At 39.8% G+C, this 13,664-nt stretch overlaps 1 protein-coding gene across 2 annotated transcripts in view; it reads left to right on the forward strand.

Moving 5' to 3' along the window:
* SNCB (synuclein beta) overlaps window positions 1-13,664 on the forward strand; it is a 107,756-nt gene that overhangs the window by 45,888 nt on the left and 48,204 nt on the right. The window contains exons 1-3 of one of the 2 annotated variants that reach the window (XM_069955216.1): window positions 5,543-5,576; window positions 5,680-5,732; window positions 6,911-7,047. In XM_069955216.1, the coding sequence (XP_069811317.1) occupies window positions 6,927-7,047 (121 nt within the window). In that variant the 5' untranslated portion in view covers window positions 5,543-5,576; window positions 5,680-5,732; window positions 6,911-6,926. Of the gene's footprint in view, window positions 1-5,542; window positions 5,577-5,679; window positions 5,733-6,910; window positions 7,048-13,664 lie in introns of those variants that run through there. The other variant, XM_069955224.1, reaches the window with a different exon arrangement.

Here is a 13,664-nt window from a genome sequence, read left to right on the forward strand (position 1 = left end):
CAATACTCAAAATCACTTAAAGGATACATTCACACATGGCAGGTCTGCCATTATTTTGCAAAAAACGAAATAAATAATCTTGATTAGGGGTTGACACACTGCAACGCGTCGGCGTGTGTTTTTAGCTATTTTTTGTTTTGTGTTTTTGTGATGTCATAATAAACCTTAGAATATTCTTAAAGAAGCTGTGGAAGAATATTCGTTTTCATGGATTATCTGGGTAGTGGCCCATAGTATTTTCCTACGAGCTTCAAGACGTAGGAGGTCCAGACCCTAATGTGGACTGTTACAAGGCAGAAAGGGTGAGCTGACATTTTCCAAAAGTTTTATACTGCCATTATTTCACACACCAGTCAGATGGGATCTCCCAGCTCTATTACACAGGCCGATGTTGAGGCTCTATTACACGGGCCAATGTTGAGAATAAAGCCAGTGCCGGATTGCCAGGTCTGTGTTTGCTTCCTTATCGTTTTCCGCTCACTGTCTGTGCTATTACATGCCCAGACATCAAGTGGGAGGGGGGGGGGGGCACAGCTGCAGGGCTGCCCAGGCAATCTTTAGATCGCCCAGGTGGCCTATAAGAGAGAGCAGTGGTCTGCTGCCGACACACCTAAATCCTGGAGCAGCATGCAGAAAACTGTCACTGTTCTGATTTTTTTCTTTCAGCATGTTGAAAGACCACAATCAGCCGACATCATGCATGTTGGCTGATCGTAACTTTTAAAAAGCCTTATTACACCAAGCAATTATGTTACAGAATGGTTGGTAATCGGCCAAGTGCGCCCAATAATCGCTTTGTGTACTAGGGCCTTAAGGCTAGGTTCACACTATGTAAAAATTACAGCTCTTTTATAACATCGGCCGTTATTGTATAAATAACGTAAGTTATTTAAAAAATAATGGATGTTATTTGCGCAATGTCGCCCAATGTTAAGAAAGACTGCCATCATTTTTACATAGTGTGAACCTAGCCTAAAACTAAAACTGGTGTAAACAATCCACAGTAACCAATCACAGCTCTGCTTTCATTTTACCAGAACTGAAACCAGAGCTGTAATTGATTGCTGTGGATAGTTTACACCAGTTTCAGTTCTACAAAGTTAAAAAAGACTGGACAATGTTTTGTCTGAAACATAGGTGTTTGTAATTGGGAAGTATATGTAGATTTCATGCTGCTTGTGCTTCAGGAAACAAGAATCAGGAATGTCAAAAGGAAGCTGTCACCTAGAAAATGCACAGTAGACTGCTGACATTACCCCTGGACCATAGACTTGTCATCCATTATGAGGTATTAAAGAGGCATGGCCTCACTTCAGTGCCTACATAGCACAGTTCAGTGGCTACATGGCTGATCCCTGCTTGCCCACACTGCCTTGTCTGTCCTGTCCCTCTGTCATCTACACCACTTAAGGACTCCACAATGCATGCACTGGATTTCAGCTGGAATCAGAGAGCACTGCTTGTCAATCACATAGGGTGGGGGGGAAACAGTATAGGCAAGCAGGGAGAGCCATTGAAGCCTGGGGCACTTCACAATGGCAGATAAATGCACTTTTCCAGTGCCTAAAGTAACAGATAGACATAATAAAAGATACTGTTGCTGTCTGTGAGCCAAGTGCAAGGTAACCATATCTACAGCTTACTATGTGTTTTCTAGGTGATTGTTTCCCTTTAACAATAAGAATCAGCCCTTCAAGCAAATCATATACTTTGTGTATGACGTACCTGTGTCTACAGGCAGTACTCCTAAGAGGTTGCAGACAGCAGGCCTGTACCTATAGTATTGACTAATTTTTTTCCCATTTTCTCTGATTAACGATAAACAATTGCAAATGAGCGCTTTTGCAAACAACCTAAAATCATTCATCATATTACACAGTCATTAGTTACAATCGCAATGACAATCGTTCATATACTGTAATATACAAACAATCATAATAAAGACCAAGCAATGTGTACATACAAGATTTGTGAACAATTAACAATGATTTTACGGTCAGCACAAAAAATGCAATCAACGACGCACAAACACGATGCGCCTTACACCACAGCCTTGAGACTTCTGACCACAAACAGCAAATATGAAATATATATTGGATACTTCCTATTATTTCTATTATTTTTTGTCCTTTTTTGCAGAACAGTCTAACAAACTAGACCTCAAAAGAGCAGTTTTATGCTACTTTGTAGAAAAACAGGGTATTCTGAGTATTTTTAGGGTATTCTTGGGCAGAACAGATGAGGCTTGAAATCTCCTGAGAGCTATTTTAGTTCCATAGACAGATGGCTTTGTATATTGTTGGTGATTTTGTGCTCTGTGTTTAGAATGTTGTTGGTGCACATATAGAACAAAAACATCATATAGCTTTATATTCATACCATTCTACAACAGTTCTAAGGCTTTGTTTACCTCCCTTTTTCTAATCTCTGAAATGGCCTGGGATGAGTGCCTGCCCATGCTGGATAGGGAGAAAATAATCATGGCTAACCATCTGCACATGTTCATAAAGCTCTACTTTAAGGGGCTAAAGGAAAAACCCCTGGACCATAACAGACATCAGAGGATTTTATTGGCTCCAGTGAAAGCATCCATTTTCACTAGTAGACATAGCTTTTTACATTAAACACTGACAAGAGCAGGCACTGCCAACAATAAGGAATTTTTTAGTAGGTGGATCATAAGAAAACGGGTAATATTAATATGAATTTGCTCATAGGTTGCATGCATAGCAAAATGTTTTTGCAAATAAACAAATATAATGTATGTCAAATATATATTATAAAGGTTCCAGCTTTTAACATTGATCACCTATCCACAGGACTGTGGGAAGGAGTTGTGTGGGTCAGTGGCCAAGTATACATATTGCTAACACCTAGCAGCTCTAGATCCACTGTACCACTTAACCAGTTTGGTTTTGGGCCACTTCTGAGGGAACTGTCTAAGAAGTTGGTTTTCACCCTTTCTAGAAATAGGATCTGGACTTCATTGCATAGGACCACCAGTTCACTACCTGTAGGAATGATAGCAGTATTAGTGGCACCTGGCCACAGGTCAAACAAGGTGCAGTGCAAGGCACAGAGGGGTCATGCAGGGCAATAGTTTGGGTACAAGCCAATGTGTGGGTTCTTTCATGATCACAGACTGGCAATCAGCTCAGGGTGGGCAGCACAGGTTCGTAGTCCCACACAGGCTGAAGTAAAACACAGAAGAATCCTATAGTACAAGGCAAAACTGTACAAGGTCATACACTGTAACAGAGCATATTACTTGAACACCTTGGGTGGAATAACACCTTAAGATCATTAGCTGGGTACAGGTTTGGGTGCAGCCACATGGACCATAGGAACCTATAATCTGGAGCTAAGTCTATGTAGGAGTTTATACAAAAAGAGCAGGACACCAAACCGTTCTTTATGTAACTTGTTTCTTTGAACATCAGATCCTCATTTTTCCCGGGCACTGTGGTGATATAATGTTTTTATCTATTTTGCATTTATACAGTTTTGTAATTGCATGAAAAAATAATAAAGAAACAAGTTACATTAAGAATGGTTTGGTGCCCTGCTCTTTTTATATATGCTATAATATCCAAGTGAAGCGGCTTGGTTCAGGACGAATTTCCCACAGTATGATTAGGCACATCACTACTAGACTTTGTGTATTCTATGTAGGAGTTTATCAGGTATGCTTTGTGACCTATGGATTTTCTGATAACACATTATGGAGTTACATTATGGATATGTTTAGTTCCATTATGGGTATATCAGATTATGACTGCCTGACACACTTCCATTTCTGTTTTATCACAGTGAAAAGGAACCTAGTGGATCTGTCATAATCCCTATTAATTTCAGTGGGTTTTTACTGTTCTCCCTTTGTCTTATTAGTTTTCCTCAATTCTGTCTGTGTTCCATTTTTTTGTCCATCCAAAAAAATCGGAACTTGAATGGAAAGTGCTCTTCCACTAGATCAGAGTAGGTGATCGGAAACTGCTGGGATTATAGTCTTCCAGTTCACAACACAAAAGGTGGTGGCAGCAGAGGGGCTGTGTCACCCCTTTCTGCTGCAAAGCATTGAAAGTATGTTTATAAATAAAAAAAAATAGAAATATAACTTTATGAGTAATATAACTTTATTAAAGCAATGTATTAAAAAATATTTTTTTTCTTTGGAGTACCCCTTTAAGTGTCATTATGTAGTATTAAGTATTCCATAGACTCAGGTCCCACCTCTGGGACCCACACATATCTTCAAATCAAAGGCTCCCTGGCTCACTGTGGCCTGTGTGCAGATATTCCATAAGTGTCCCAGATGGGTATACCCCTTTAAGGATCTTTAATCTGGAAACTGGAAACTGTACAGTATAAATCTAGTATGAAAATTAAGTGTACACAGGGGGTTGCACGTTGTATGTTTTATGCCTCTACTGTGTGCTTAACACTGGCATCATCCCTTTTATGAGCAGAATAACCTTTTCTCACTGTTCCTTTTTGTATTGTTTCTTGTTCTTTTTAACAATATAAATCATAAAATCAAAATACTGTGTTGTAATGAACTGTATTCAACCTTTTGGACCTAAACCTTTATTATTATTATTATTATTATTATTATTATTATTATTATATTACTGTTATTATATGTGCAATATAATATTTGTGTACATTTATTAATTCTGTTATTAACAGTATTAATAATGATGATGATGATGTTGATGATGATGATGATGGTGGTGATGACATTATTATAGATTATAGCGTCTGGCAGCACTGTACAGGGAAGCAGAAACATTTACAGGCAGTGTAATCTGATTTTGGAACAATTGCATAATTGCATATTTAGTAGATGTGATGCAATGAGAGGGAGAGCCTAGCAAGCTGAATACTCCATCATCCCATGCCTTATAAATATATATATATATATATGTGTGTGTGTGTGTGTACATTTCTTCATGATTGTTTACTAAGGTGAGGTAGGCAATTATTGCCAGGAGTGATCTTTCATAAAAAGATACATCATTATACGGATTGCAGGAAGCTATTGGTTCATGAAATGAAAGAATTGAAAAATGGCTCTGCAGTGACCTAGCTGTGGGTTCATGGTAGTGGCTGACGTGTATCTGACCTCATCATATCTGATGGGAAGAGGGAAGTTATAGAGCATCCTTGCATGAAGGAGAAAAGGTCAGAGATAAGAGCTGAGGGAGGGGTTTGCATTTTACATATGTAATTTTATGGGTATGTTGGGGGCTGGTGATAAAAGGCTAGGTTCTCCTGTCTTTTAGCAGCACAGAGGGGGGCGTTATTGACTGTGGGCTCCTAGTTCTGCTATCTGTTCTTGGTTGGTTATAGGATTTCCTGCCACAAGGGGGTAGACAGCACTCACACAAGCATTAAGCACTTTCAAGCGTAGCTTCATCCAGGAGACAGAGGCGGGTGTAGAGCTGATAGAGTAGCATCCCATGGCTCTATAACACTGACACTGCCTGCTGAGGGACCCCCTGAGATATCTACATCTAATCCCTCCTCTGCTCCTCATTTCCACAAAGAACTGAGACCAATTCACCTCTGAACCCCAGGTAAGGGAGGGTGAGGGGCTGGCAGAGCTGCATTTATAAGGAGCTTCATCCCAGCTGCTCCATCTGTCTGACATTTTCCTCTGCCTTTTTTTCACACTTACAGACAGTCTGTTCCAGAAAAGCGACAGCACCTGCAATAAGATTGGGTCTGAGAAGGTCAGTGTTTGTATATATTATTTCTTTCTTATGGTTGATTGCATTGTTGTCCAACCTAACCTGTTTGCAGGGCCCCTAGGACATGAGAGAGAGAGAGAGAGAGAGAGAGAGAGAGAGAGAGAGGGAGAGAGGGGGAGAGAGGGAGAGAGTGGGGGTAGTTGCATCTGTCATAGGAGAAAAAGCATTGGCTGTTCTAATCTGCATCATGCTTGGGGAGACGATTCCAGGACCTACTACTAATGTCTCTGTTTATGTTTGATGATATACGGAGAAACATTACATAATATAGCCCAATCTCTCATTATGTGTAAGTCTGGGTAACAGATGAAATTTACTGATGCTTAGCAATGGTGGAACTAAGGTGTCCTCAGGGCAATTTCTAAGCTGTCATCATCTGCTGTATAATCACAAGATGGCAAAACATTGCTCTTTACACCTTTTTCATCAGAGTATTTTCAGTGTTCTCTTATATCACATCTCCATCTTCTGCTCATGAAAACTGCAATGCTTGTGTACAGGGTAATGCTGGGATTGCTGCACCTCCCCTTTGTACCCTTCCTCCTTTATTTTGCAGTGGAAAAAAATCCCAGGTTTCAAGGACATGAGGCCAATCTCCCAGAATTATGTTGCATGAATAATTACATAGGAATACACCTGTTCAAGGCATTACTTAAATATGTCATGTACACACACCTTATACATATATATGTATTTGCCTCATTGTGTATTCTCATGCATCAGTGTGTAATAGAGGTATACATAGTCAAATTGCATTGACTATGACTTGACAAAGATCAATACACCCTGGCTATTTGTGGCATATGATTTTTAAAATGTCTACTATATCACATTATATATTTCTTTGTGTTGCATCTGAACACATATGATTGAGGATATATAGATATATATATATATATATATATATATATATATATATATATATATATATATATCTTACATGTGCATGCACATATCTAGACTCAGATGTGTAACATACATTTTCCTGACTCATTGTTCCTCCCTGTTCTATCAGAGCGAGGAATGTACTAATCCGATGTGAGTAGGGGTAGCTTCCTATTTGGAAAGCAGGTCAGAGTGAGCTGCAGGGGCTTCTGCTATCACTCTGCTTCCTGTACTTACACTACTAAGCTGCTGCCTCCTCTCCCTCCTCTCCACAGCCTGCAACAGATCAGAATGGATGTGTTTATGAAAGGCTTGTCCAAAGCAAAAGAAGGGGTGGTGGCTGCTGCTGAGAAAACCAAGCAAGGGGTAGCAGAAGCTGCTGAGAAAACCAAGGAAGGTGTTCTATATGTGGGTAAGTATCTCAAGTCTGTCAATGACTGATTCTCTACAATTAACTGCTGTCTATAATCATTAGCCTAGAGGCCTTGCTTATTTGCTTAATCCTTGAATGCACAGTATCCTTAGGTGACTTGAGAATTAATATTTGAACCAAATTCTGACCTTAGGTGTAAGTGAATGGCAGCTGGCTTTCCATGAAAAATATACAAGCAGAAACCATTATCCAAGATTAGGTGGCCACAATTATGTTCTGTGTTATAGGATGTCTAATGTTATAGAGTATCAAGGAGCTGTCCAGTGCTGAAAGCTTCACTGTCTAGAGTTGTCTTGAATTAGAAAAAAAAAATGGTCTGCTCCAAACACCATCACTCTTGTTTATGGGTTGTGCCTGGTATTGCAGCTCACCCACAAAGGACATAGGATATAAAGCTCTGTATAAAAATGGAGCACCAGGAACTATAACTCAGATCTGTAATCGGAAAACTGTATATTGTTCATGAATGAGTAGGCACAGACCTGTTGTATAAGAGTTTTGTCTACTGCCAGGATGACAGGAATGACTGGGTAATCTAGTTTAATGCAGAAAATAAGTGATTTCTTAACTAGTTTCTGTGTTCCATAATCCATAATATTTAATTATATACATAAATGTATACTTTGAGTTTGTTTTTTGGTTGAAGGATGTAAAAATGGTACATATTTTATAAAATATTCAAAATGGTGGACATCATATATTAGCGTTCATACAAATCATTAGATACATGTATTTCAATTACGCATACCATGTCATGGCTGGTATTCACATTTGATGCATTGAAAGGGGTTTTCCAAGGTGCACATTTATTTTAATAATTGTGTTAGGCCTGTGTTAAATGGAAAAAGCCAGTGCTTATCCTTCTTGCTCCTCCATCTGCCATTGTTGTCACAGAGGAAAGGGGCTTTGTGACCATGGCGGGGAAGCAAGGAAGGTAAGTATGTTTTTTCTATTTATTTATTCTATTTCTCTTTACAGTTATATAATAATGTAATATACCACTTTAGGGTCTTTTAGTTACACCCATTTTTCTAGGCATAGTTCAGAATAGAAATGATGGGTGCTGGTGACTTAATTCTTGAATTGCGATTGTTGCGATTAAAGGGATTCTCCAATTAAATTAACAACAGTTACCTGTTATGACTAGAAAAACACTGTACTCACCTCGCCTTTTTCAGCAAAGATGTTCTGATTCACCCCTTACCTTTATGATGTGCTCTACCACCACCCCTGATAATGCTCCAAAAACGGCAGCCAACCACTGAGGTTGCAGTGTGTATAGATACAGAGCATCATAAGGATAAGCAATCAATAGGAGGTCAGGCCAGGCTGGTAGGTACAGTGGAATAATTTTTTTTTCTAGTCATACCAAGCAGAAGCTGGTTTAAAATGAAACACCTCCTTAATCAGAATGTATTCTTTTCTTTGTGGAGTTTTGGCCCAGCATATAAAGTTAAATAATTAGTTTAAGTAGTTACTTAATTTAAAGCATTATTTTTTTTATCCTCATGGCAGTCTAGTAACTAAGATCTCCAAGGCTTGAGTTGTCTTTTGCACCAGCTTGCAGAAGTTTGGAATGTGATTTTTTGCTACAAATTATAATGAATTTGAATTCCTGGGGAAAAGAATGTATGAAAAAGCTTTCTTTATACATGTCTGGGATAAACATATATCTACCTTTAAGATAACTATAAAGGAAATAACATAAGGGCAGACAAGATGGACCACATTGTCTTTTTTTGCTGACTACCTTTCATGTTTCCATGTTTATATCAATCATCGCTGCCAAGGCTCTATCATTACCTGCAAAGCTGTAAATATAACATATGTACCCATACAAGCACTATAATCACCTGCAGAGCTGTACATATAATGTATGTGCTCATACAGGCACCATAATTACCTGCAGAGCTGTGCACGTAACATATGTGTTCATGCAGCACTATAATCACATGCAGAGCTGTACACAGAATATATGTACTCACATAGGCACCAGCATCATCATCCGCAGAGCTATACACAGAATGTATGTACAAATACTAACACCATAATCACATGAAGAGCTGTACACATAGAAAAAGAGTTCATACAAACACCATAACCACCTGCAAAGGTGTACACAGAATATATGTAAACATACAGACAACATAAGCACCTGCAGAGCTGTACACAGAATGTATGTACAAATACTAACACCATAATCACCTGCAGAGCTGTACACATAGAAAAAGAGTTCATACAAACTTCATAATCACCTGCAGAGATGTACACATAACGTATGTGTATATACAGGCACCATAATTATCTGCAGAGCTGTACACAGAATATATGTAAACATACAGACAACATAAGCACCTGCAGAGCTGTGCACATAGAAAAAGAGTTCATACAAACTCCATAATCACCTGCAGAGGTGTACACATAACGTATGTGTATATACAGGCACCATAATTATCTGTAGAGCTGTACACAGAATATATGTAAACATACAGACAACATAAGCGCCTGCAGAGCTGTACACAGAATGCATGTACTTAAACAAGCACAATCACCATCTGCAGAGCTGTACAGAGAATATATGTACCCACACAAGAACAATAATTACATGAAAAACTGTACACATAACACATGTTGGTACAAGCACCATCATCATATGCAGAGCTTTGCACAAAAGGGGGGGATTCATTGAGACCAGCGTACTTGTACGCCTGTCTTAAATTAGGCCCCGTCCCGTTCTCCCCGGCCAAATTCACTAAGAGGCTCATGCCTCTTACTAAATCTCGCCAGCGAGGGTACCAAATCCGGAAGCAGGTGTAGATTTAGATCATGATTTACATATGCAAGCAGGCGTAAATCATGATAAAGGAGGCGCAGAAGGAGGCCATGCCGCCTTGCCGCACCCTCCCCCCCCCCCCCCCCCGCCCATCCATTGGGCAAGCGGGGGACATGGCAGGCGTCTGCCAGGAAGAAGGAGTGAATCTGCGCCTTTTCCCTGGGGCACGCCCCTGCCGAATGCTTCATCAATGTGACCCAAAGTGTAGTTGATCATACAGGCACTTTCCTCACCTGCAGAGCTATATACAGAATGTATGTACCCATACAAGTACCATCATTACCTGCAGAACTGTACACAGAATGTATGCATTTATACAAGCATCATCACCTACAGAGCTTTACAAGTGGGGGAAATTTATCAAGTACACCAGTCTTAGTTAAATCCCCCATGCCCCACATTGGATTTACCGAGATCTGAGAATCTGGTGAATCTGAGGCTATCGCACATCAGTCTCATGAATCTACATCAGCCATGATTTACGCCTGCTGGAACCCCCACTGCTCGCCCCAACAGGTGAGCAGGCCATATGCCCACAAAAAGGCACACATGGTTTGCGCAAAAGTTTGTGCCTTTTTAGCAGGCATACGCTGGCCGCAATCTTGATAAATCCCACCCCCCATAATGTATGCACTGATGCCCATACATGCACCATCATCCTCTGCAGAGCTGAACGTAGAATGTATATGCTCATACACACACCGTCATCACCTGAAGAGCCATACACAGAATGCATGTACTTATACACGCACCATCATTGCATGCAGAATTGTAGACAAAATTTATAGGGGAACTATCAGCAGGTCAGACGAATCTAAACTGCTGCTATGTGCCTACTGCACATATGTGTCTTACCTTCCTTCTCATTGCAGTTAGTATTTTGCTTCATGGTCTGGTGAGAGCATTAGGAGCACTCGGGCACCTGTTAGGAGCACTGCCCGCCCCTATAGCACCGAACTGACGCACCCCTGGCCGGCCTGCTCCATTCATTATCATTAGAAAGGGGCAGGCCAACTGGGGACTGGCGGCACCATGGGGGCAGAAAGTGCTCCTAGCAGCTGCCCCAGTGTTCCTAACTGTCTCATCGAACTATGGAGCAATAGACTTAATGCACCAGAACAGCTCTGAGGAGCACGGTAAGACACATACCTTCCAACTGGGTGTCTCCTGTGCAGTAGGGACATATCAGCAGTTAAGATTCGTCTGACCTGCAGATAGTTCCCCTTTAAGTGCTCATACATACACTATCATCATCTCCAGAGCTGTACACAGAATGTATGCACTCGTACATTCACCATCATCACCTGAAAAGCTGTACATCTTCACCTCAGGAGGTGTACATACAATGTATGTACTTATACTAGCACCATTTTCACCTGAAGAGATGTGCACACAATAAATGTGCTCATACATGCACCATCTTCACCTCAGGAGGTATACATACTATGTACGTACTTATACTAGCACCACAGGGGATGTGCACACAATATATGTGCTCATACCTGCACTTTTCCATGTATTAGAACAAAACCAATACAAAATTGATCTATTCATCTTTACTTGCATATACATATTTAGTAGTATACTCTGTATGTAGCTTTGCTGTAACTCTGTAAAAACAAATTCATGTTAAATGTTGTACTGTCAATAAGTGGATTATTGTATCTAGTTATTTTATTGTACATCCTTTACTGAACAACTCCTCAGCATATATTATAAGGTTATGCAAACAAGCCAGCGATTTTTCACAGTATACATTCACACCTACATGACAAGAGAGGTGCAAGCTCTGCTTGAGAGAGCAGTGTATCTCAGTAATTAACCACTGCAAGGATAGCATATAAATTATCTACATATCTTTCCATAGGAAAAGGACAAAGGATCCAATAAGGATTGATCAGGCTATTGGCAAGATGGTCTTTATTACCTTAATAAGCTCCAACCATGCATGGCCCTCAGTTACACTTCTGTGTACATATGTAATGATTTTGTAAGGTCCCCAGCTGTTCTTTCTGGGTGAACAGGGGTTAATTATAGTTAATTTTCAAGTCTCTTTGTATATAGCTGACTCTGTGTCCCTCTGGGCCTCTAGGATAAAATGCTGAACCAAATTAAATGGCCGCTATCAAGGTCTGTTTCATGAGTCATTCATTATGCAGACAGGCAAAGTTTTCTCTTATGAGTGGTGTGGTTGACATGATGAGTTAGTACATTGCTTTGTATTCTATGATTGTATGTGTGGTTGTGTCTTGATACTTTAGTCAATATTAAATTGTAAATTTTTTACATATATTTGTATTTTTTTAAGGTCAAGTGAAAACACAAATATAACATAATACAAATTCTCAATTATTCATTTATTAAATGCGCCCCCTACATGTTTCCTTTATAAAGATGACTTTCAAGTGTGTTTCCAAATGTCAACATTACAGTTGAAGGCACAATAACTAATGCAAAATCTTTACTGGTGTATTCAACAAGGGGTCAACACAATGGACCAACACAACATAATATTATTATTATTAATGTTTAGTTATATAATTCCAACAAATTCCACAGCACATATATAGACAATCAGCCATTGCAGAATTACACAATAATTACATAAACAAGAGGAATGAGGGCCCTGCTAGCAGAAGCTGACAATGAGGTTGAGACAAAAGTCAGGAAGGGAGTTTTTTATTTAATGGTCCGCTATCATATACAAATAGGGTCGTGCATATAAAGGTGGATGAGCCAGTCACTGGCCAATCTGTGTGTGAAATGTAAGAGTGCAGTTATAAGCCTGCCTGAAGAGATGAGTCTTTAGGCCAGTCTTTAAACTGTGGGTGTTGGGAATGAGTCTAAAGGCCGTATTACATGAGCTATTACACCAAGCGATTATTGGCCGGATGGGACAATAAATACAGCCGATAATCGTTTGGTGTAATAGGTTCTTTAGTGTTTTGAGCTCTAAACAAGTGGTGATCGGTTGTAGCGCCGGTTGTAGCACCCTATTACATGGTTTGAAAATCGTGTGGACAGTGTGCTGTATTGTTTTATTGCCCGTTACTTCTGTCAATCATTGGCTGCACATTCCCTGTTACATGGGAAGATGTGCAGCAAATGCACGAGGATTGTTTTTAACATACTAAAATAATGTGATCAGGTGACAAATGCGTTTACTAGATTATTGCTGATTGCTGAGGCTATTAGGGCCCTACTACACCAACAGATTATCTGACAGATTTTTTTGAGCCAAAGCCAGGAGCAGACTATAAATAGAGAACAGGTAATCAAGGAAATACTGAGAGACTCTTTTCAAATCTATTCCTGGCTTTGGCTTAAAAAAAATAATAATAATCTGTTGGTGTAGTAGGGCCCTTAGGCTGAATTCCTACATGACTATGATTGCATGTGGCATATGTGTTTGCTAAACAGGGTTATATCTGCCTATCCAGTAATTGCCCAGTGTAATAGGGCCCTATCACATGTCATTTATAGTACTGGTCTCCTCATACAGTGCAGCTAGGCATTTGGACTTCTCAGGCTTCTAGGCATGGGTGCAACCTCAGCCTATCTACCCCCTATAGTTAAGTCATTGATTGACGGGTGACTTACTGGTTGACCTTATAATAACCATAGCATCTCAGTCCAACAATGGACAGATACAAATTTGATCTGTCCTTAAACTGTAGAAAACAGAAGCATTATGGGCCCACTACCAATCCCTATAACTATACTGGGATCTATGAGGCTTCCATATTTTTGCAGGGTAGATTCA

Source organism: Dendropsophus ebraccatus, chromosome 1 (assembly GCF_027789765.1).
Source record: "Dendropsophus ebraccatus isolate aDenEbr1 chromosome 1, aDenEbr1.pat, whole genome shotgun sequence".
Lineage (NCBI taxonomy): Eukaryota > Metazoa > Chordata > Amphibia > Anura > Hylidae > Dendropsophus > Dendropsophus ebraccatus.